Source organism: Pleurodeles waltl, chromosome 9 (genome assembly GCF_031143425.1).
Source record: "Pleurodeles waltl isolate 20211129_DDA chromosome 9, aPleWal1.hap1.20221129, whole genome shotgun sequence".
Taxonomy (NCBI): domain Eukaryota; kingdom Metazoa; phylum Chordata; class Amphibia; order Caudata; family Salamandridae; genus Pleurodeles; species Pleurodeles waltl.
In genome coordinates, this window is record NC_090448.1 from 459,085,473 (window position 1) to 459,111,623 (window position 26,151).

At 42.3% G+C, this 26,151-nt stretch overlaps 1 protein-coding gene across 5 annotated transcripts in view; it reads left to right on the top strand.

The window, feature by feature from the left end:
• Positions 1-15,350, top strand: part of XRCC3 (X-ray repair cross complementing 3) — a 157,353-nt gene extending 142,003 nt beyond the window's left edge. For 4 of the 5 annotated variants that reach the window (XM_069207269.1, XM_069207271.1, XM_069207268.1 and 1 more), the window contains exons 7-9: positions 2,470-2,682; positions 5,234-5,280; positions 14,942-15,350. In XM_069207269.1, the coding sequence (XP_069063370.1) occupies positions 2,470-2,682; positions 5,234-5,280; positions 14,942-15,191 (510 nt within the window). In that variant the 3' untranslated portion in view covers positions 15,192-15,350. The remainder of the gene's footprint in view (positions 1-2,469; positions 2,683-5,233; positions 5,281-14,941) is intronic. The other variant, XM_069207272.1, reaches the window with a different exon arrangement.
• Positions 15,351-26,151: the final 10,801 nt, after the last annotated feature.

Sequence of the window (26,151 nt, forward strand, 5' to 3'; positions counted from 1 at the left end):
ATGCGATGGTCCGGGATATTTGCATGCGCTTTTTCCCCTTACCACAGATCCCCAAACGTCTGAAGAAAATGAAAACAAAGAGGTGCCAGCTGATTCTCATAGCTCCCAGATGGTCCAGACAGAATTGGTACACAGAGCTCATTCTCCTGTCAGTCGACAATCCCATATGGCTTCCCAGCAAACAGAACCTGCTATCGAAGAACCAAGGCCAGATACTTCATCTGGAATCCAGCTTCTCTGCAATTTGCACGCATGGCTCCTGAATTCTATGAATTTCTGGGCATGAACATTGACCAGGAATGCAGAATTATTCTATCTAGAGCACGAGCTGACAGTACAAACAAAACTTACAAGCTCAAGTGGCGAAGATTTTGTAATTGGTGCCAACAACACAGCGTCCACCCATTGGAGGCTCTTCCGGAGCAAATTATGTCATTCCACCTTGCTCTATCAAAGTCAGGACTCGGGCATGCTTCAGTTAAAGTTCATCTGGTAGCAATTTCCTCTTCTAGACGTTCTTCAAATACACCTCAGCTAGGTTCATCCAGGCTCATAAAACAATTTATGAAAGGTTTGTTTAGCACTTTCCCCGCAGTGCGACCACCTCCTCCTCAATGGCATCTAAACATTGTCCTTTCTTAATTAATGAAATCACCGTTCGAGCCCATACACAGGCAGATCTAAAGTTTCTCACATGGAAGGTGGCAACTCTCCGTGCACTCACTTCCACTAAAAGAGTTAGTGACATACAAGCATTTACCATCAAAGAACCGTTTCTAACTTTCTCTAATGATTTTGTTCTTCTAAGAGCTAACACGAGATATATTCCCAAGGTGCCTTCATCTTTTCATTTAAATGAACCAGTCATATTGAGAATGTTCTTTCCAGACCCATCGACTGTAGCTGAAAAAACCCTCCACTCGCTGGATGTTAAGCGATGTTTGAAATTCTATCTCCAGCATACCAAACAGTTCTGTAAAACAGACCAACTTTTATTGCTTACGGACAAGGTCGGCAGGGCACAGGAGTAACTAAAGCATCACTAGCCCTATGGATATTATCCACCATTCAATTTTGTCATACGAAGGCGGGGAAATGCTAACCAATCGACCTAAGGCACACTCTACAAGAGCAATCTCAACCTCAGCTGCTGTATTTCAAGGTATCACCTTGGACAAGATATGCCAAGCTGCAACGTGGAAGACTACTCATTCTTTAACGCAGCATTACTGTTTGGAATCGACACAGCACAGCGATTCACTTGTGGGACAGGCGGTTCTCCGGCATCTGTTCCATCTGCATATAGATAGAGATTTATACAATTGAGGTATAAGTACAATGTGCTGGCTATTCAGATTCAAGCATCATGTGAATCTATGAAAGATCCAATACTGGATAAGAAATCAAGTTACTTACCTGTAACTACAGTTATCCAGTATTGGTATCTTTCATAGATTCAAATGCGACCCCCCCTCGGAGGCTCACCCTCATTTTCAGTATATATTCGTCACTATAGTGCTGGAAAATCTGAGAGATGGAGCCTCTCAGGAGTATTCTAGAGGGGACTGGCACCTGACTGGTTATTGGTCACATTTGGTTCTTTTTTCAAAAGAACATGGATAGCCCATGTTTTACGTTTGTTAATATTATGGCCTATGGTAGTTCTTACTTACTGCTTTCTGAGGTACCCTGGGACTCCCACTTCGACGAAGGGGATGATTCAAGCATGTGAATCCATGACAGTTACCAATACTGGATAACTGTAGTTACAGGTAAGTAACTTGATTTCTTTCCCAGGGTCTTACCACATTTGTTTCATTTTTCATGGTTGACGGATTCCATCAGTTAATTATACATTCACGATGTATGCCTGTTACTCCCATAATCTGAGCCATACTTCCTCTTTTCTGTATTTGATTTGACATTTTTCTAGATGTACTTCATTGCAAAGTGAATTGAATGGTGTTTTTTTAAAAACCAAACAAAAATAAATAAATCAAACTTACAGATTAAAAAAAAAAATGCCAGCTGCATTTTGATATTGCAATTTTGGTTTCAAGTGTCATAGTTTGACTGTTCCAGACTGTAGTAGTACTTTTAAGTTTAGTTTTGAAAGGCATCAAGTATTCATAAGCAGTCTAACATATTCATTTCTCCTCTGAGACTGAGGATGTCTTATGCTTCATTAACTAGAAAGAAACATTTTTTTTCCTGGCAGGGAAACTGCAGTGTTAAGTGATTTACATGTAAATAAATGCCACCCATAGTCTGTAAAGTAATAGCAAATAAAATTCATATCGTTAAATATAGAAAAAAAAAACAGTTTAAACATTCATAGCTCTTGTAACAGATATCCATTATTGTCTGAAAAGAGAGGACCAGAATATTATTGAACTGTATACATATCCTTAAAATATAGGTTTCAATTTCTAAATAGTTACACAAGGCATGTGTTATGTATTCTTCCAGGAGACTCTGAATGATTGCATTGCACAGAGGGTACCCATACTGCTGTTGAGAGGCCTTGTCCGACTGATTATCATTGACTCTATCGCTGCTTTGTTTCGATGTGAATTTGCAGCCAAGGATTCAGTTGTCAAAGCGAAACATCTGCAGACCTTAGGAGCACAGCTTCACACCTTAAGTAGCAGGTTCCTGGCTCCAGTCTTCTGTATCAATCAGGTATCAGGAGCATAAACATTTGCTGCCATTTTGAACTTTTATAAATGTAAACTTTGGTAGTTTTTCCGTATGTCACATTTAAATATAAGCATTTGTAAAACCAATAGGCATGGCCTACTGTTTAGAACATTAAACATTCGTGGGGCGATGGTTAACTGTTTATTCCAAGACTATTCTTGCTACTAGAAAGCTTGGTGTGTGGCCTTCCTCCAGCACACGTCGCGGTAACAGAACCATATGGGGGGGGGAGCATGAATGGCTGCGAAAATCGACCCGACCTCTCTGTTGGGGTGCTATACTCACGGTGGCAGTTGACACTGCTGGCAGCCTGTGGTTAGTCTGAGCCGACACGGCCCTGGCACATTAAGGGGCTCATGCAATGCTGTGGTGAGGGGCATAGGCAGAGTGCTGGCGGATGAGCCCTACCCTTCTCTGTGGCTGGCTGAGGACTGAAGCGCCCTACCCAAGAGGAACCCCCTGCGAGTTCTGGACCTGTAACCGGACCCCCAGGTGGCATGACTTGTGCGGTGCGGACGCCGCAGAGCAGTGGGAGCACGGTGACCTTTTCTGGTCTCCGGGGGCCCATTGCCGTCTGATTTGTGCCTTCTGCGGTCCGACCCCCGGGGCTGCAGCTGAGGGACTATTTGGAAGCCTGGGACCGGACGCTATTGAGGCCGCTGAAGGTGCTGCTCTACGATCCTGCTGTAATCGGACCTGCTGAGACATCCTATGAGGGCAGAGTCGGTGCCTGCTCGGTCCCTGCAGCCTCCTGCTTCATGTAAGTGCACTCACCCTTGGGGGCACTCCGGGCAACTCAGAAAATCTAAAGGCAAACTTTTTGCAAATGAGGAAAAACCAGTCGAGGTGGATGTCATGCTTGACCTTAAGGAAAATGAGACACAGGAGTTAGTCATTGTGGCACGGGATGGAACCTGCTTTCTTAGTTTAAGTGAGCAAAAAAAAGTCCTGAAGTTAGATTAGATCTAACCAGATCAGCGTTTGTGTCAGTAGAGGTAGGTGAAGTGGCAAAGAGGTACTTGAAGTATGAACAGTGAATGGCACTAGTTTGGTGTTGAGTTTCCTGGTGGGTTCAATGAGAAACATCAAAAGCTCAAAGGACTCCGCCATAAGATAGCACCTAGTGTTGTGTTGACAAAGGTTACAGAATTCCATTTGTAGTTTAAGGTTGGAGGTCAAAAATAAACTGAAGAAACTTTGTGAGATGGATACTATAGAAGAGAAAGAGATTTCGGTGTGGTGTGCAAGTGCAAAACTACTTAAGAATTTGTTTGAACTTGTACAGCCTTAGCAGAAGCACCCGGGTAGACCGCCATCTACTTCAGAACCTCACAGAGATGTTGGCAACTATGAAGGTACCTCAATTTCCTACATTATACACATTGTCCATGTACGATCAGATAGTGCTCCGTTAAGAGCTCTTGTTTGTGATCTTTGAAAGAGCTTCTCAGGACAATAGGATCCTGTTTGAACTTGCATTTGCTGCTGTTGTAATGGTTTTCTATTATCCCTTTTAAAGAAATGAGGGTAACATTTTTTTCAGGATCAGATGATTAAAAGGCACATGACACAAACTTGGAAAAAGTGTTAAACGTATTGCAGTATTGCATGAGAGTGTAGTGACCTTGAGGAAGGAGAAGTGCAGTTTCTCAGAGAAATGTGTGTATTTTCTGAGGCGTCTTGTTTTGGGCTGACGGTTTGAAACCAAGGGAGATCTCACTTGTGCTATCAAGTAAACCTCCAACCCAATTTACAAAGAACAGTCGCTGTCTCGCTGAGTATTAAACAGAGAAAGGAGTCCAAAAGGGTTATTAGCTCTGACAGGACATCGATATACACAGTGTATGATAAATAATCAGAGTTGTTACACTGTATCTAACCGAGCCGTCACACAAGCTCCAATGAGGTAGGCCTTGACATCTCACCTACACCACTCCAGAGTCCATGGCGCTTTGAAAGGTCAACTTTGTGCAGGATCTTTCTTTACTGCTTGCCTGTGCTACTGTAGAAATTGAAGGAGATGCTGAGGCCCCTCGTTTGTTTCTGCCTCAGAACTTCTACACAACGTCCTGGTCATCAGGAAATATATGTGGTCTCAGTGTTGATACAGCTGGGTATTTTCTACATTCTAGAGCACCTAATTTGTGCCTTTATGTGAGGTGGTCATAAGATGCCCATATTGTCTGGTATGGTCAAAGAGATGGGCATGCCTGGACTTAAAAAAAAATACTTGAGCATTTCCCCTAGTCAGTGAATTTCCATAGGCATTGGGGTGATCCCAGCAGCCTAAGAAATGTTTTCAATATCTGTACGAAATGGGAGTTGTCTACTGTGGCAATGAGTGCCTACTCTTATATTGTTAACATACTGTTTGTAAGAGGTGCTCCACTGAGGGTCTGACTGGGGACTCTTACTTTGAAGATGCCCTACTTGCCTCCAAAACTGGTTGGTCCGCACTGAAACCACACATTTCTCAGCATCGATTATTTGGTGTAATATATTTAAATCAAACTAATAATTTGATTTCTTCCAGGTTACTGATGCAGTTGACAACATGAGTGCTGGACAGAGTCATGTTGGGTAAGTTTTTACAGCATTACAAACATATGTATGATTTTAAAAATGATCAACAAAAGTGTTTAAATTAAATGCAGAGGGTTTCTTTCACAAACATTTTGAGCATCCAGGCGTTACTTAGGTGCACAAAAAATGTTACAATTGTAAAGCTAACAGAATCACACGTGATTCATGGTATATTAGTCATAAAGTGCACTTGCGATGGTGGTACAGCAGCCAGTGTGATGAATTTCCATCTTTCTAAAGCTAAGATAAGAGGCTTTTCAGGGTGGACCACCGTGCAGAACTATATGGAAGCTCAAAAACTCATATTTTGTGGCTGTTTAAGTAGAATTTTACACCCTGGAATCACTAAAACGTACTTGTGTGAAAGGCATGAGAAAGTACTTTTCCAGGATGGGAATCTAAAAGGGAATATCCCAACACTTGAAGGGGTGTTATGAGAGGACGTTTCTCCACAAAAAATATTTTTCATGGTGGACAAGAAAGGTTTTATTGTACAAATGTTAAACAGACAAAAGTACAAAGTAAAAATCAAATGTGATATGCAATGACCACCTGTGTATGCAGTCTCATTGGATTACGAACCCTCAGTCAACTAAAGTGGCATTTGTACGAATGCACAGTTTCCCACTATTCACTTCTTAATAGTACATTTTGTGAATTGGAGTACTAGCACACATTTACCACAGCTCTACCAAAGATTCACCAGTGTGCGCCTCCAATTCTATGTAAACCCCATAAAAGTAAAAACTCCAAATATAAGACCGACTACACAGGATTGGATTTCCAAGATTCGAAACCCAGCCTTTGTGAATTAGACCGCAAACTCTCAAAGCAGAGTAATAGATTGTGTAAGAGTAATAGATAAGGTAGTTAAGAGAGTATTGGTGTAAATGTATATTGTAGCAGTTTAATGTATTCGTCCTTATCCGCCTGCCACCCATTGTGTATTGCTGTAAAACTTTTAGATTGACAGCGTAAAGGTTTTTTAATTCCTCACATTCATTGATGCGCTCCTTCGCTGTAGGCCACCATCTTTGTTTTCACATAGGTAAGCAATATTTTAGTAATTCAGTGGTAGGGCTCCTTCTGTTAAACTACCTCAGATATATTTCTTCTGTCATTAAGCGTTTACTAAAAGCTTGCACCAATGGCTGATATTGTATTTTTGGGGGATTTGCTTTTTGAAAAATGCTAACATAATTCATGTGCCAAATCCTTTAAGGGTACAAGAGTAAGATACATGGGTGTGCTATGTGGTTTTGCAGGCTTCGGATTCAAACGAGAAAGGTAGGCAAGTCTCTTGTGCTTTAAGAATGGAGTGTAGCCCTTCAACCAAGGTAATATTGTTTTAGATGCTTCCATTGGTGCACTGTTAGTGGGGAAAAAAGAAAAAAAAATCAGGCTTCATGGATATCGTCCGATTTGGACAGTACACTACCTGATGGTAGTACAGTAGAGCACATTCGAGAGCCATGTAAACCCATATATTCACTGGTAATAAAAAGTCTGGGAGGATCCATCTCAATGAAAATAAGTGAAGCTTTTAATGTAGATACAAGTTTGTTCAGAATGTGTGCATTTGAAAAAACAAAGAGCACTTCAAAGTAGAAAAAAATAATTAAGTCCACTTTTCAACATCGTTAAGATGAAATAGGTACCCTGCATTCTAGGTCTTGTTGGTTTTTTAACTATAAGTTCAGACTTGAAGAATCGAGCATATGAAGTGTTGTTGGCAACAAAAAAAGCAAGATTGGCTGAAGGTGTCACATGGCATGGGCTTCTTTGCAGTTCTGCATGCAGACATGCGAGTTATGTATATCTGAATGAATGCCACTATCTGTTACCAACGTGATAGGGGTTTATATACAACAGGATGATTTGTTTATTATAGTCATAACATTCTGCCCGTCTAAGCATATCACCTAAATGTATTAGAAAGAGGTGCTAACAATTCCCTTCGTCTTCGAGAATGTCGGCGTTTTGGGGTTTGTCTGGTCCCGATGTTGGTAGGATTGTAATACATGTCGTCACTTATTATGATGAAATACTACACGTTCCAGAATGCAACGAGAAAACCTGGACTGGTTGAACTTTTCACGTGTCTCATGGAACATTTTAATACCTCTCTGTGTCGCCCATCTGCACATAGAAGTGTTTTCAAACGCATTTCTTATGAGATTTTGAATCCTCTTGGTACATACGTTTAGTCTTGAACATTTTCAAGTAAAGTACAGGTATTGTGGAAAAGTTCTGTGCATGCAAAAAAGTTTCCACGTGGAGAACAATAGGGAAATAGAAAACAGTCAGCATAAGTAAATGTTGACAAGGATTACTATGCTTGAAAATCTACAATTTACAAAGATTTCAGAGCTGTAAAGTTAACTGTAAAACAGGGTCACATTAAAAATGGTGTTGTGAGACATTACAACCTTGTGCACACCAAGCAGCTGAATTAAATAACATTTCTTCATGCATTCACTATTGCATTACATAAAGATTTGTTGGTTTGCCCAGAATCACACAATCATCTGTCAAATGCTGTAGCTGGGATTAAAACATAAGACACCTGATTACCAGGTCAGCGGCTTTATCCAGTTGAGCAAATCTCTTTGGACTTTAAAAACCAAAAAGTGTATATTTGATTTCCTCCATGCCCTCCTGAACTCGGATCCCATTTTTATTCAGAGACCAAGCTGTGGTAAACAGATTTTGGATCATCCAGCCAAATTAAAGTTTGCTGTTGGAACACTACCTCTTCTGTAGCGAGAAGACCTTTTCTAAGGACAGTTCTCTCATTGGGGATTTCCATGTATAGTCATAAGCACTGAATAGTGCCGCCCATGTGCGGGGACCCTGTAGCAGTTCTTTAAAATATCTTCTTATATGGAGATTTTTGCCTTTCTTCAGGAAGGCCTGTAAAGACACTTAAAAAAGAGACAGACAATGCAGCCTATATAGGCTGCTATGGCCCAATTCTTCATCATGGAGTAAAAAAGGGCTAATACATTAAAAATGAGTGTAATTTAAAATGTTTAGCAAAGAGTATAAATCTTCTTCACAAACCCCTTTTTATGATCGAGATGAAGGACAGCAGAGTACCTTATAGTCTGTCATTATATGGCTACAATAGAAGCTGTGCCTTTAAGAACCTAGGGAGCAACAGTAACCCATCATGCTCAGCTGGTGGCAGTTGCTTCAGTTCTTTTTTCCGGCTCCTGCTGACAGGACCCTGAAGCATTGAGCTCGACCTTTGAAAGGTTTTTTCCTATATTGTTTTGACAGAAATTGGTGACAATACCTTTTGTCTTTGTTTCTCCTCCCGCTATTTTCTGTTATTTCCTGACACAAAACTGAGGCAATTTGTTGAATAAAATGTCTTCACTGTTCGACAAGTGTCCTCACTGTTGCACAAAAAAGGCTAAAACAGACCCCCATGAGGTCTGCAACATCTGCTTACCTTCCTCTCATCTTCCTGCCTCTTGTGACATCTGCAGGAATTTTTCCAAACGCTTTCTGCATGACAGGGAGAAGATTCACCTGCAAGTAACAGAAGAGAGGGAAAGAAAACAAAGACAGCCTGCCAGTGGAACTTCAGAGCGAGGGAAAAGTCAGTCTTCCACCAAGGCTCTACCTTCACTCTCCAGTGCAAGATCGCAAGTGAGTGTTTCGGTCATAAACAAGATCTGTCCCCATTGACGTCGAGGCACAGAACAACTCCAACTTGTTTGCTGTCAAGGGCTGGGTTGACATCGGAGAAACAATGACACTCACCATCCACAAGACATGAGTTGACATTGAGGGATTATTTACGACCGATGTCAAGAAATACTTAGTCATTGAGGAGTGTTGGTTCGCTGTCAACACAACAGAGACGATCAACGTCGAGAGCAAAATGTCGATGTGAGAGGTCGGTGTTGAGTTTGTCAACGTCTAAGAGGGAGAGAAGAAAAAGGAGAAGAATTTATTCTTCAACATATTCATCACCTTCTCTTGTGATGTTACCTTTCTCTCCATCTCCTACACCACCACCTTTGTCACCTCCTCACAGGCTTCATCTCCTCTGACGCCTCACCACCCTTTTCGGACAATCCACCAATATGTCTGACTCCGATAGATGATGTATCCATGTTTCAAGAGGTGTTAGTTCGAGGGGCGGCCAAACTAAAGGAAATCAACACACTAAAGCAGTAGGGCTGGAGAACCCCAGGAAACAACGCAAATCGTTCAGACCCTACCAACGCCATTTTCCTTCACAAAGGCTTCAAATACCTCAATGGATTTCAAACAGATCTCAGCAGCATCAGAGATCTTACCACAGCCAACGTAAACCATCAAGAAGACGCTGTAACCAACAACCCACCCAAGGTGCTAAACAAATAGCAGGCACAAAACCTTGAGTACTCCCTTCCCCCTCTTCCATTATCCACTCCAGTGGGGGGAGGCATTACACGTTTCCTGAAAGAGTGGCAACACATCACAGCAGACGTCTGGGTATTAAATATTGTGCAGAATGGATACTTTCTCAGGTTTATCAATCCTCCACTGTCCATTCCACCAAAGCCGTCCACTTCCCATCTTGACTTACGCAGGACAGAAGTTAACATCTTGTTGCAAAGAAGGCAGTGGAGCCTGTTCCCAAAAGTCAACACGGGCAGGGCATTTTTTTTTTTAGGTATTTCCTTGTACTAAAGAAAGACCAGCAGGAAGTCAGACCCATCCTCGATCTAAAAGTCGCCAACAAGTGGATTTGGAAGGAGAAGTTCAGAATGCTGGCTTTACATCCAATATATCCCCAACTTCATCAGGGGTATTGGCTTTGCTCCATCAACCTTCACAATGCATACTTTCTCATTCCCATCGCCAGTAAGCATCGGAAATTTCTCAGATTTCTTATGGGGCCACAACCATTACCAGTATGCAGTACTACCATTTGGCCTCAAGTCAGCACCCAGAACATACTCCAAGTCCATGTCTGTAGTAGCAGCCCATCTAAGAAAACACTGAATCTTCATCTACCCCTATCTAGATGACTGGCTCCTAAAGGCATCCACTTCTCACGAAGCCCAACTGCATTTGAATTGGACTTGCGAGCTCCTTCATCAGTTGGGTCTTCACGTCAGCTTCAACAAGTCCATGTCAACACCAGTCCAGAAGTTGCATTACTTAGGTGTCTCCATCGACACCATTCATACAACGTTGTTTCCTTCGGAGGAGCAATGCTTATCAATCCTTCAGAAATGTCAGACTCTCAGGAGGGTGCCTCATCCAACAGCAAGGGCAGTCTCATCTCTTCTCGATGGCCTCTTGTATATTTCTCACGCCCAATGCTCGCCTCTACATGTAACCTCTCCAGGAGTGTCTGGAGGATCAGTGGGACCAACTGATGGGCAACTGGGAGAACAAGGTCACACTATCCATACATGTGATACGATCCCTCAAGTGGCGGTGTTCTCCAAGCAATCTCCAAGGGATGCTGTTTCATCAGCAGGTCCCTTCTCAAACCATTGTGACTGATTCATCATCACTCAGATGGGGAGCCTACATGGATCACATCCAGGTTTAAGGGTCATGGTCTCAGAGAGAGAGAACTTACCATATCATTCTCCTCGACCTCCACACAGTTCGTCTGGCACTCAAGGCTTTTCACCTATCATTCACCACTGACACCCTGCTTGTTCAAGCGGAAAGTACAACCACCATGTACTACCTAAACAAGCAGGTCCAGAGCCTTCTCACTAGAGGCCCGGACAATTTGGAAATAGCTTTTGGTCAGGAACCTGTGCCTAACAGCAACTCACCTCCCAGCCATCCAGAATGTTCTGGCGGACACTCTCAGAAGAGCTCTCGATGAAAATCACAAGTGGGTTTTGCACAAAGAAGTCATTCAAAGTATCTTCTGCTTGTGGGGCATACTTTCTATCGACCTTTTGGCCACAGCGGAAAACAGAAAATGCTGTGACTTCACCTCCCAGTTATTACCATCCAGAGTCACTGGGGAATGCCCTGTGGATCGACTGGTCAGGCAGATTTCTTTACACCTTTCCTCCGATCCCCTTATCCCGGCAGTCCTGATCAAGCTGTTCCACTCCAAAGCCAAGATGATCTTAATTGCTCCAAATTGGCCACAGCAGTGGTGGTTCCTGGACCTTCTTCACCGGTCACAGCGTTCAATTCTCAAGCTGCCATGCAGGCCAGACCTACTAATGAAATTTGGAGGACCGATGGTACACCCCAATCTATCCTCCTTAAATTTGGAGGCATGGCTCCTAAGCTAGTGCAGTATGGACACTTGAACTTGCCACAAGACTGCATGGAGATCCTCAAAGAGGCTAAGCGTCCTTCCACTTGTTCTGCTTACGCCTTCAAGTGGAAGACATTTTGCTTCTGGTGTTCCTCTAAAAATGTGGACCCAACTACTTGCAAAGAGAATGTGATTGTACAGTACCTCCTACACTTGGCTAAATCCAGCTTGCAATTTTCTTCCATAAAAGTTAATCGGGCAGCTCTTACTGCCTACAGGAAATGTCCATCACAAACCTCTTTTTTTCCAACTCACAGTCATAAAAGATTACTTTGAAGGGTTGAAAAAGGTTTTCCCTCCCATCAGACGCCCTTCGCCTCCTTGGGAACTCAATATAGTGCTTTCTCGCCTTATGTGGTATCCCTTTAAACCCATCCACAAGGCTTCCCTACAACATCTCACATGGAAGGCAGCTTTCCTGGTTGCGATAACTTCAGTGCACTGTGTCAGCGAGATACAAGCGCTATGTTCTCATGAACCATATACTGTTTTTCATTCCAACAAAGTGGTTTTGAGTACTCACCTGAAATTTCTTTCTAGAGTAGTGTCGGATTTTTATGTAAACCAGATTATTTCATTGCCTACATTCTTTCAGAATCCCTCTACTCCAGCAGAAAGCTCTCTCCATTATTTGGATGTTAGGAGGGTTCTGAAGTTTTACCTTGACAAAACAAAAGATATCCGCCAAACAAATGAGTTGTTTATTAACTATGGTCCAATAGGCACTGGTTTGGTGTCTTTTAAACAATGTATCTCTAGATGGATAGTTTCTTGTATTTTATCTTGCTACCAGAAATAATAAGCCACTAATAACTAAGCCTAAAGCACACTCTACCAGAGGTAAAGTGGCTACTGCTGCTTTACTGCGTAACGTCCCAATCCCAGAAATATGCAAGGCAGCTACCTGGGGATCAGTACATACATTCACCAAGCACTACTGCCTAGATTCTGATGCTAGAGCAGATGCTCAAGTAGAGCAGGCCTCCCTCAGAAATCTACTTAAACTATCTAAGTAACCCTCTATCTTCTCCATTGTGATATGCCGGATGGGCTTGCTACTCTCTTCAGTGCTTATTACTATGACTATACATGGGAGTCCCCTACTAGAGGAAGAATAGTTTCTTACTTGTAACTCCTGTTCTCTTGTAGGGGAATTTCCATAAGTCATAAGCAACCTTCCCTTCTCCCCTGTGGAATGGCCGGAGGTATCCAGAATCTTTATATGTCCAATATTGCCTTCAAAAAGATCTGAAGCAACTGCCACCAGCTGAGCATGATGGGATACTGGTGCGCTCTAGGTTCTTAAAGGCACAGCTTCTATAGTAGCCCTGTAATGGCAGCCAGTGAGGCTACTCTGCCCTGCTCTCCTTCATCTGTATCATAAAAAGGGGTTTGTGAAGGAGATTTATAACGTTTGCTAAACATTTTAAATGACACTAATTTTTTATGTATTTTTTTGACTTACTGATGAAGAATTGGGCCATAGTAGCCTAAACATTTAGGCTGTTTTATCGGTCTCTTCCTTAAGTGTCTTTACAGGCCTTCCCGAAGAAAGGTGATAATCTCCACTGAAGATATTTTAAAGAACTGCTCCGGGGTCCCTGCACGTGGGCAGGACTATTCAGTGCTTATGACTTATCATGTAAATTCCCCCACAAGAGAACAGGAGTTACAGGTAAGAAACCATTCCTCTCTTTCTTTCTTGTACCCTCTAGTGCAGGGATCTCCAACGAGTAGCTCATGAGGTACTGGTAGCTGTCCAGCCACCTTTAAGTTGCTCTCTTGAATGCAGCTCAGCCTGCAAAATTAGAAGCTTTTCTTTGGTTTAATTAACATATTTATACCAAAATGTTATCTTATATTCAAGATAAAATGTGTCCATTTTCAGAACTTTTTTCAGAAGCTGATCTTTTGAGAAAAATGGCTGAATTGGCAAAAACATATTTAAAACTGTTTTATAAGTGATAAATCATGCAGAGTCGGGGAGATTTATTACTCATATTATTACTTTGGAGCCAGGGGTATTGCTGCTAAGGTTGTTTTGTATTGCCAATGTAGAAGTACTAGAGATTGATGAATACTTTTTTACATTACTGCTAGCACGCCTGCCTAATCCACTGAGGAGTATTAAACAAGAACAATGTCCAAAAAGGGTTCATTCAGAGTACAAAAATTGCAAAACTCAGGCTGACTGAGTTTTGAAAATCTGTACTTTGAACAAAACTCAGTTGATCATTCTTCTTGTTTAATATGCCTTACCTTATCCAAATGGGGCCTATGGTTTAGCCCTCTGGTTGTTAAATGGTGCATAGAAGTGGTCAATGCTGACAATCTTGCAGGTGGCCAATAATGTAATTTCGTCTTATATGGTCATTGCTGCATCTCTAATAATATTGAGAGCTTGAAATTATTTGCATTGACCACAAGTAGCTCTTACTAGAGAAAACATTGGCGACCCATGCTCTAGTGTTTGTACATTAAGGGAGCTGAATTAATTTGACTTAGTATAGCACCAGCCATTAGTTTGTTATATTAAGCAGCAGGGGCATAGTGGATTTGATGTAGGCTCACAGGCAGCAATAATATGCTACATAAAAACACATCATATAGTAAATAAAAGGCAAGAGCTTCTGTTTAAGTGGTTTCTGTGTGCTTGGCTTTTTGACAAATCTTACTTTTTCTTGGGGGAGACCTTTTTTTCGTGGCAGGTACTGGATAGCTTACCGGCTGGCCTATTTAACAAGTATTTTTTATTACCTGTTCAAATTCCATCTAACATTTATCAAAGGCAATCACGATCTAGTAGCTGTCACAGTCGGTGAACCCTTGTGTGCAGTCGGGTTTATCACAGGCAGTGTGTGAGTGCCCACAATACTGGGAGTACCATCACAAATGAGAGCAGTTATAACCAGGGACTGTGGTGCTAGTATCACTGTATTAGAAAAAAAAAAAAACCACTCACTGCCTGTGTGGGGTATGGCTGCTGAGGCCACAACCAGTAGGGGGCCACCAGAGAGCACCTAAAAAAAGCAAATGTCACCAAATTGGAAAGATGACAAAGATCCTTGGACTAGCCCTCCATACACTCAGTGACCATGCCAGGTTAAAACAGGGCAATTTGGAGGCATTCTGTGGTAAAGTGAAAGACTTCATTTTTCAGCAGTTCTCATGCTTTTGTCACAAAAAAGTAGCTGAGGTTGATTGGAATGTCAATATGTATATCTATTCTTGCATTTGTGGCTTTGTACGTGGAATCAGTATTTTGATTTTATGGTAGTGCTATTTATTTATCTGAAAGGAATACTGGTTCTCTTTCAGAGAACTAAATGATTAATATATTTTTCTCTTTTTGGTCAGTATACTGAATAAAAAGGTATCACCAGCTCTTGGAATCACATGGTCCAATCAACTCTTGATGCGACTGATGGTGGCTCGAACTCGGAGCAGTGAACCAGATGAGTGTGCTGGAGAGGCATCACAGTCATGCAGCGGAGTAGTACGGACTCTAGAAGTTGTCTTTGCACCTCATCTCCCACAGTCATTTTGCTGTTACACTATAAATGTGGAAGGTGTGAAAGGAGTGGAAGATAAAGTGGGAATGTCATAATTCTCAATATATTCTCTAAAACTTCAGGAGATTTCCTGGCTAAAAAGCCATTTTGGAAGGTAGCTTACTTTACCTTCCTACTTTGGTAGTGGATGATATGTCTAAGCGTATACAACATTTTGCCAGCTGTTCATAAAAAAAACTTCTTTAAAGTGCCAATTGTTTTGCCAATTTGAATTTCTTTTAATTGCCTATTATCTTTATTTTTGTACACAATAGAAAAAAAGTCATATCTACTAAGGGGAATGCTCATAGCCAAGGTAACATTAGTCCGTGATAGTAAATGCTAATTTCTTTAATCACATATAATGTCTCCTCCTCAACTGAGTGTCCTTTTTAAAATGTTCAGTAAAAAACAGCAGACCACAGCTATCATAATTGAAATGTTTGAATGCGGCAGGCACAATAAACATATGCAGGTTGGCAAACCCATCTCTACACAACACATCTCTTTGTAACAAAATTCACCTAAAAAAAAACTCCAAAGCTGACTCAGTCTGCCATCTGCCTACTCAAAGGAGTCCATGTTCAATAATGTTTCTGTAGCTCTTTTTTCAGTAGGTATTCTAACCTTCTGTTATTCTAAATTTGTAAAAACGTTGTTGTTTAGCACTAATTACCTGATTCTAGTCTGCACGGACCTTTCAAGAGAAAAATCACTTATTTTCCTCAGTTCTGTTGTCTCATAAAGTTTCCCTATCTCTGATATGACATAATCACTGTATGTGAAATAATAACACAATTAAATGCACCCCAAATGTCCAAAACATAGACAAGTTACTTTTATTCTGATTTCAATACATATTTTTATTTTCAAATTTTATGAAGGAAAAGTTCAACTACCTAATCTTGCAATCCAAACTGTCCTGAAGTTTTTACTTTTGTTAATTTTCATTTTTAAAAGTTAGTTTCTCAAAGGATCTTTGAAAACTCAGCATTTTCAGTCCAATGCCAGAAGCAGACTTAGTGTCATGAAGTAATTATTTTCATGTAAATCTGAATGGCCAAAAGTCACCACAGTATGCTACTTGCTTCACAACTTGTTCATACTTTAGTGGACAAGTTTAGCAGACAGGTTTCCATTAACTTGAGGGCCTGCAGGACATGAAAACCTATGTCCTGCATTAGGAATTTACACAAAAACGACAAAACATTAAGCGCTTCTATGAACTATTTTTGCCCATGTAGCACAACAACTAAACTACCTAGTCATTAATGAAAAGCCCTTAAGAAGCACCAACATAATTATACTGTCATGTAACAAGTGTTGGATTTTTCTGCCATCTTCTGGTAGTCCATATTTTATTAGAACAAAAAATGTTTTATGTCAAATAAAAGTGGAATTAATGAAGTAATGGATACACAGTCAGTTGAATGATGACTAATGTCATTTTCAACAGACCTATAATCTGTCTTTCTAAGTCAAAGTTAAGCAGTGTTAAGGAAGGGACACTTTGATGTGGGGGGGTTTGCTGGTTCCCCATTCTTTTAGGCTTTCTGAAAAGTGTATCTTCCATTGAATGCTGCAAAACCTCTTCCTCAAAAATGTTTCTATGATATGTCAACAAGTGTTTCTTGAAAAGAAATGACAGGGAAAACAAAGCCAGGATATTGTGTTCCCTGTGCCAGAGCCCTCTCCAACCCTGGTATATAGTCACCCCAGTGATTCCTTAGCAAGTAACCAATGTTTGACTTCATATAAGTGGATAGCACTTATCTAGAAGTAATAATAATCTTCAGTAAAGTGGATTATCCCATCTTGCTGCATCGCCCAAGACACAGTGATGTGAAAAAACTAACCTTGTAGATATATATTAAGACATGTGGCTTTCGTCTTCCTCACCAAGCCTTCAAATGTAGATAACACTAATCTCTTGTGAACAAACAAAACCAAAAACAATTTCACTTTGATATAAATTATTAAACAGTACAGTACTCATGTGAAAAAGTGCATTCTGTGAATCAGTAAGATGTGGAACTTCATTTAGCAGCAAGAACATGAAGTAAACATTTCCTATAAAAGTTTATCATTCTCGCCCGTCGCCTGGAATGCCACCATCTCCTTACAACACTGATTAAAATTTGTGTTGTTTGAGAGTATTTATGCAGAGCTCAGTTTAGCTCTTGCCACAGCATCTCAATAGGCTTGCTGGCTGGCCTTTTACATGGCCATTCAGAAATCCTGAACTTTTTACTTTTCAGTCATCAATATATTACTGTTTTTGGTCATTATTCTGTTGCTTGATCCATTTTCGGACCAGTGGTCTCACTTGTTCTTCTCAAATGCTCTGTTATAGAGAGGAATTCCTGGTTGCCCCAAGTATGAAAACAAGCTACTTACCTGAAACCACACTTATCCAGTATTGGTATCTTTCATAAATTCACATGGTGTCTTAGAAAAGCAGTAAGTAAGAATATACATAGGCTATAATGCTAGTAAACTTAAACATATAGCCTATCTATGTCCCCTTGAAAAAAGAACCAAACTTCCAGCACCCTCTAGAATAGCTCCAAGAGAGGCTCCTTCCCTCAGATTTTCTAGCACAAGAGTGAAGAGTATATACTGGAAAAAAAGGAAGATGAGCCTCAAAGGGGAGGAGGGTGGGTTACATGTGAATTTATGAAAGATACCAATACTGGATAACTGTAGTTACAGGTAAGTAACTTGAGTTCTTATCCAGTATTGGATCTTTCATAAATTCACAAGCTTGAATCTGAATAACCAGCAGTACAATAATTGTTATGCCCATAGTGGATGGTGGGTGCGAGCATTTCAGCTGACATAGATATATTCTGACAATAATTGCGCAGGTGTTAGAAGCATTTGTATATCAAATTAAACACATTCATTCAAAAGAGGCTCACCTTAATGAAATAGATGCCGTAGAACAGCCTGTTCCAAGACTGAACTGCTTTGTTGTGCCGATTGCAAACAGTAATGCTGTGCAAAAGAATGTGTAGTCTTCCACGTTGCAGCTTGGCATATCTTGTCCAATGCGATGCCTTGAAACAGAGCAACTGATGTTGAGATTGCTCTTCTAGAGTGTGCTTTAGGTCAGCTGGTTAGTGATTTCCCAGCATTCGTATAACAGAACTGAATGGTTGATGCAAACCATTGGGCTGTCGTTGCTTTATTAACTCCTGTACCCTGACGACCTTGGCCGTAAGAGACTAGTAGTTGGTCTGTCTTACGGAATTTAGTACGCGAAGGTAGAATTTCAAACATCGTTTGATATCCAGCATGTGGAGAGTTCATTCGGCCACAGTCGATGGGTTTTAGAAGAAAATTCTCCATATCACTGGTTCCTTTAGGTGAAAAGATGAAGGCACCTTAGGAATGTATCTTGGGTTTGCTCTAAGAAGAACAAAGTCATCTGAGAAAGTGAGGAAGGGTTCCTTGGTGGTAAATGCCTGTATGTCACTGACTCTCCTAGTAGAAGTAAGTGCAAGGAGGGTTGCCACTTTCCATGTGAGATACTTCAGATCAGCTCTGTGTATGGGCTCGAACAGCGCTTTCATTAATTGCAAAAGAACAATGTTTAAATGCCATTGAGGAGGAGGTGGTCGGACCGGAGGAAAAGTGTAAAACAACCTTTCATAAATCATTTTATGAGTCTGAATGAACCCAGGGAGGGTGCATTTGCAGAGCATCTGTATGAGGATATTGCTGCCAGGTGAACCTTAACTGAGGCATGTCCGAACCCAGTCTTGGATAGAGCAAGGAGGTATGATATAATTTGCTCTGGTAGAACCTTTAACAGTTGCATATTGTTTTGTTGGCCCCAAATACAAATGATTTGCCACTTGAGCCTGTAAGTCTTGTTTGTATTCTCACCTCGCACTCCAGAAAGAATTACTTTGCATTCTTCATCAATGTTCATGCCCTGGAACTCAGGAGCCATGCATGCAATTGGAGAGAGGCTGGTTCTGGTTGAAATATCTGCCCTGTCTCTTCGTTAGTAGTTTCTGCTTGCTGGTAAGCCGTAAGGGATTGGCCACTGACAGGAGAATGAGCTCCATGTACCAATACAGTCTGGGCCACCTGGGTGCTATTAGTATGAGCCTGCAACCTTCTGATTTTATCTTCTTGAGAAGTCTGGGGATCAATGGGAAGGGGGGGAAAAGCGTGTGCAAAGATCACAGACCATTGCATCAAAAGAGCATTCCCCCACGGCCCCAGGATTGGGAATCAACTGGTGTAAAATTTGCATTTTGTGTTCTCATTGGTGGCAAAGAGATCTAATCTTGGCCGTCCCCAGCACTGAAAGATCTTGTCTACTTCCTTCTGATTGAGTTCCCATTTGTGGCAACTGTCGTCTGTCCTGCTGAGAGAGTCCGCCAGGGTGTTGTTGATACACGGTACGTGTTCCACCTTCAGAGAAATTTTGTGGAGAGTGAGCCATTCCCAGAGAGCTTGTGCTTCTTTTGCGAGGGAAAGAGATTGTGTTCCTCCCTGTTTGTTGACGTAATACATGCTTGTTGTGTTGTCTGTACAGATCAACACTGAGGATCCTGAAATCCGAGAGAGGAACGCTTGCAGAGTAAGAGCTATCGCTTTTAGTTCAAGCAGATTTATGTGCATCTTCTGAGTCAGACCATTTCCCTTGAAATACACTTGTCTTGCAGATTACCTCCCCAGCCTTCCAGAGAAGCGTCTGTTGTTATTATGAAAGCTAGCCTTGGAGTTAGGAAGCTCAACCCCTGAGAGATATGACTGGTTTGAGACCACCACCACACGGTCTTCACCATCTTTGGTGTGATATTGATCAAGTCTTCAATGGACCCTTGAGACTGGATCCATTGCAGTTGCAATTCCTCTTGTAATGGTCTCATTTTTAGTCTCGCCAGATGGACCAAGTTAATTGATGAGGAAATCATTCTTAGAAGCGACTTGAATGTTCTCACTGAAACGGACTTTCACTTTGAGATTGTGAAAGCCATATTGGACAGCTTTTGTTGTCTTTCTATTGAAAGATAAGCCTTGTTTTTTGTCTGTGTCGAGTTTTGCACCCAAAAAGATAATCTTGCGTTTTGGAAGAGTAGATGATTTTTGGTGATTTACTGTCCGACCTAGACTGTGAAATAAAGCTAGGCAGGCGTTGGTGGTCTTGGAGGCCTGCGGCAGAGTTGGTGCCTTTATCAACCAATTGTCCAAATGCTGGAAAATTTGAGAGCCTTCATTGCCGAGGGTAGCCTCCACAGGCGCAGGACACTTTGTGCAAATTCTTGGCACGGACTTTAATCCGAACTGGAGAATCTTGAATTGATAATGGGTACCGGATACGATGAATCAGAGGTATTTGTGATGCCTGGAGAGTATGGGGATGTGGAAATGGGCATCCTGAAGATCCAACAATGTCATGTAATCTCCACTGTTGAGAAGTTGGAGGATATCCAACAGGGCAATCAAATGGAAGGATTGTTTCCTCAGAAATTTGTTTAGCTGTCTGATGTCTAGGATTGGCCTCTATTCTCCTGACTTCTTTCTTATGAGAAAGAACAGAGAATAAAATCCCAGGCCTCTCTGATGAATAGGGACCTCTTCTATTGCACCCTCAGAGAGCATTTGGAACACTTCTTGTTTTAGTAAGTGAAGATGAAGTGAGTGTGATTTGACAGGAGGGTGTTTTGGTGGTTTCTGTACAAATTCTAGCTTATGACGTGAGTCACTATATCCAACACCCATTTGTCTCATGTTATGCTTTCCCAATTCTGTTGATAGTTTGATATGTTTGCGCCCACTGGATTGATTTGTGGAAAGCATTGAACTGCAGCCCGGCACCCGATGGGCATCATTGTTCACGGCTTTGACCTCGAGCTTGTGGGGTCTCTTTTCTTCTTCCGCCTTGTCTGATGTAGGCTGCTGTAGATGGCTGTCAATAAGACTGTTGATAAGCTGGTCTGTACTGTGACTGTTGGTACTGTCTATGGTAGGTACCCCAAAACTACGAGAAACCTCTGGCTCCCCAAAAGGGCTGCTTCTTGTACTGTAGAGTACCCAGAGAAAGCGCAGTCTCTGTATCTGTCTTGATGGCTAGTAAGGTGTCATCTGTGTATTTTCCAAAAAGGGTTTTGCCATCATAGGCCATGTCTAATATTTTGGATTGGACCTCAGGTGTAAAAGAGTCGCTTTTAACCATCCTTGGTGGAGCAAAACTGCTGCTCCCGCTAACTGTCGGAAGCCCGTGGGAGCTATGTCCATAGCGCAGTCGATTATTTCTGTAGATGTGCGCTCCCCTTCCTGTAGTATCTTTCGGGCCTCAGGTTGTTTGTCTTCTGGGATAAGATCAGTGAAAGCATTCATGTCAGACAACATTTGATGGTCATAGCAACCTAAAATAGCCAGTTTGTTGGCAGCATGAACAGTAATGGCGGACATCGATGAAAACCTCTTGCCCACATTGTCCAAACCTCTGCCCTCCTTGTCTGGTGGAGATGAAATTGGCATAGATGGGTTCTTAGAACGTCTTTGGGCAGCTTGAGATATGACAGAATCTGGTTTTGGGTGCCCTGTTAAACAGGCTGGAGAATTGTCCGTAGCCTTATACTTTTTGTCCAGTTTAGGTGGCACTGGCGGGACTGTGGCTCGATTTTTCAGACTCTTTAGAACTTCACGCCAGATGAAATCTATGATGGGGAGTGCCCTCACTGATTTTCTTGCCTGCTCCTTAAAATCATGGAGGAATCATTCTGAATGCGAGACAGATAGATGTTGGTAAATGGAAACATGTAGTGGCTCTGTCCATTAGATTATGAAAACCTCCTATATCCTCTGGAGGAGAATCAGATGGATGAGGAGGTGACTGATGGTGTAGGGGCTAAGTAGTCATCCCATTCATCGTTAGGATGTGGAGGAGTAAGAATTACTTCATCCTCCCTTTCATCTTCTGAGGAGAAGATGTCCTCTCTGGGGGGGAACAGCTATTGCTGACGCAGGTGTGAATCTGGGCGTTGCCGGAGGTGGAGGCATAATCCTCGGTATAGCTGGGGAGAAAGGTTCTTGTGGTTGGTCCTCAGCTGCAACTGGAAATCTCCTTTTATAGTCTTTGAGCGTGGACTGTAAGTCCTGAATAAAAGCAGCAGGCATTTGTACTGTGTATCTGGGGTGATGCTGCAATGGCTCGTAGTAACACCTTTGATGCGGATAATAGGGTTGATATTGTTGTGTAAGTCATCATCCTCTTGGTATTTTACGTGTAACTGTGATGGGCTGTCTGTGTCCCCAAAAGGCCTTTCGTCCTCAGACTCTTTCCATTCCGGTAAGTGGCTAAGTAGTAATTTTGTTACTTTACATGGGGATGTATCTGCCGGATGTAAGGCAGATGTGATCTTAACTGTTGCTTGAAGGTCAGGAGATCCAGCAGAGATGGGGACCACATTGTATGGTAGAAGATAGTGCAGTCGTTGAGGATGATATTGTCGAGGATGGTGGTGCTGCTGATTGCTTTGACGATGATGGTCTCATTCGTGGAGCTACCATCGACGGTTTCATCAATGGTGTTGCCGTCGATGGACTCGGCGACGCCGTCAGTCTCTTCAATGGTGTTGACGGTGATGTCAACGGTGTCTTAGTTGAATGAACTGCTTCCGTCGACGATGTACTTGTCAATGAAGAATACGCTGACGAAGGCTTTTCTGAAGTTGTCTTCGTAGACGATTGAGTCATTGGTGGTGCAGGAGATCTCGCCGATGGCTCCATCTATGAATGTTTTCTCTCACTCACCTGTGTTGATGAGATTGGAGCCTTCAGAACCGACGTCAACGTTGTCATAGTTGACGAAGGTCTCGTTGACGGTAGCGTCATTGACTTACATTTAAGTGAAACCTTTTTGGACGTCGATGGCTCTGAGGAAGAATGGTGCCAGAGCTCCTTTTTGCGACGTGGAGAGGATGGCTGGGTGGAGGCTGACCCTGAGAAGGTTTTGGAATCGTCTTAATGGTTCACTTTGTGGTGTTTCCTGCCTCCCTCAGCTTGCCCCGGGTCAGAAGACCTAGACCTTTTATAAGGCTTTGGGTCACTCTCCTCACCTGAAGTACAGGATTTTGCCTGTAACCATGTTAGAAGTCTTTCTTTTCTGTCCCTCAGAGTTTTAGCAGAGAAGGTGCAGCATATTTTGCAGTCTTTCACCTAATGATTGTCTGTAATGCCTGTTTCCCAATCTTTATGTGGATCATCCACATGGAGCCATTTCTTGCCACAGGTCTTACAAGGACAAAAAAGGCCTTTCTTGAAAGTATCAGACATTTTCTGAGACAGAAAGTTGTTCTGACAGGAAAAATCTGAGCAGATCTCAGGGAGACTCCCTTCACACGATGTGCAGTAGAAAATCTGAGGGAAGGAAACGCTTGGGAATATTGTAGAGGGTGCTGGCGCCTGATTGGTCATAGGTCAAGTTTGGTTCTTTTTTTCAGAAGGACATGGATGGGCTATATGTTTACGTTTGCTAGCATTATAGCCTATGGATATTCTTACTTACTGCTTTTCTAAGATACCGTGGGGCTCCCACTTCGACGACGGGGGTGATTCAAACATGTGAATTTATGAAAGATCCAACACTGGATAATGTGGGGTATCAAAGTTACTGAAGTTAGCATGCATAATGGCTAGCATGAGATTATTGGGGGGGATACACTGTTTGGGCTATATCAAATAGCTTTTGTGCATAACAGCCAGAAACTCCACTTTGGTCTCATCTGTCCAGAGGGCAATGATTCAGTAGTTGTGTAGTTTTTTCAGGTGCTGTTGTGCAAAACTAAGCAATGTTCTTTTTGTGGAGAAGTGTTTTTCTCCACACTGCACTTTCATGGAAGCCATACTTGTTCAGTCGTTGTCCTAATGGTTGAATTATGCACTCAAACATTTATCATTTTGACAGATGTTCTTAGTAAACTCTAGTAGCATCCTATAATAGGATTGAAAAAGGTACTTATCTTTGGTAATGATCTTACTTGTGGATACTCTATTTGCCTGCAGATTCCTCATCTTTGAATATTCCACAGACACCAGGCAATCTGGAAACCTTTGCAATAACTCCCCTTTACTGGCAGAGTGTGCAGGCTCTGTTAAGATGGCAGGTACGAGGTTGTGATTACATAATTGGAGCCCTGATGTCCTTTCAACTCTGTTTTTGCAGCGACTTCTGATGTGTTCTCGAGAAGACTTACAGTCAAGCAAAGGTGTCATACAATGCTAACTTGGCATTTTATTAGGAATCCACTAGATAGTTTCTGAAGGTAAGTAATTTTACATTCTGATAGAAGCTTCGACCTGCAGATAGACCACCTTTGAATAAACTCCCAAGCAATACTCCCCTCGGGTGGTGGAAATGGAGAACTAAAAAAGAAAGTTGTGAAGGCCACACCAAACAAAGTGGCTGTCTCTTCTCACTTTCAAATCCAAATAGCACTGTTTGGTGAAGGTATGGAGAGAGGACCACATAGCTGCCTTGCAAATGATCAGCCCTTTAGTAACTTTTAGCTGTGGTCAGAGTGGATGGATTTGCCCTAGTTCAATGAGATCTGATTTCATCAGGTGTGTCTTTCTTGGTTACAGCATAGATCTTGATGCATAAAATGATCCTGTGAGCTAGAGTTCTCTTCTTAATGTTTTTTTTTCTTCACATCCAGTGTTGTAGATGAGGAGCCCGTGTCTGAGACTTTTTTTTGTGTGCGATGATGTAGAAACTTAATGCACGTTTCGGCTGGAGACTGAGAAGCTTCTCTTCCTCCTTGGTGGGATGTGGAGGAGGGAAAAACAATGGTATGGTGATGGACTGACCCAGGTGGAAATGTGACACGACCTCTGGCAGGAAAGTAGCCATAGTATGCAACACCAGCTTGACTCTCATTCCCAGCTGGGTACGGCTCGTTCATTCGGCGGGTGAGTTCTTACATACTCATTAGCGAATTCAGACTTCCATGGCCACCGTCTGGTCTGTATCAACCAACACCTTTTTTGGGTTCTGATGAGCTTTATCATTGAGTGCCTCAATTTGTCCTGTTCAACCCATAACACCAGTTCTGCCTACCAAAGTGGTTGCATTCCATGTCCGGCTCCACACCAGCAAGCCAGGCTTCTTACTCATTTAAAGTTTGAGAATATGTTGAGATAATTTCAGCCCCAAGTCCTCTAATCATTTGCTTTACAAGATAAAACTGGAGTGTCAGTGAATCGCCAGTTATCCTGAAGGAAACTTCAGAGGGAATCATCACTAGATGATTTGATTATCTTTGGTCCCTATTCCCAAGTCGGATTTGAAGTCAGGACCACTTCAGATCTCCACCTGAATTTCTACTGGATGCGCCCTGGCTCTTCACCATCTTTTCTGTCCTATCACACACACTCATGCTTCACCTCCAAACGGGTGCGTGTGCTGGTTGTTATCTTAATTGCACAACAGGGTTTTGACTGGCCCTTCAACTTGCACATGTTAGACTCCTTGGTCGGTGTTTTAAGACAGATCAGGTGGGTAACGGGCATTGCACAGACCCCTGGTGTCCAGCGTGTACCTCCCTGCCCAGTGGTGCTACACAGTCCAGGAGCCCTAAGCACAGTCCACCCCAGCTGTAAGTCAGAGCTGGGGCCCCATCAATTCGGTCATCTGCCACCCAGCAGGAGCCAGGGCTCAACCCTCCTTCATCAAGAGTTCCCAGCTGAGTCATGCTGGCAAACTGGAGCCCCATGCCCTGGTAGGAGGCACAGTAGGAGATCTGGGTTTTCCATCAAGCTGTCAAAGCAACTCACCCGACACCCACTGGGGTTGCATGCATGGAAGTGCAAGGGCTGCTTCCCCTACAGATCATCAAAGCAGTAATCACTGACTTTGAGGGGCACAGCGTCTCTGCCGAGAAACCTGGGTTCCCTTGTTGCCCCAGTTTCTTCTTATCCAGACTGCCCTGCTACCTGAGACAGGTTGCTCCACGGTTGCTCACAACTTGGGCAGACCGGGATCAGGTATGT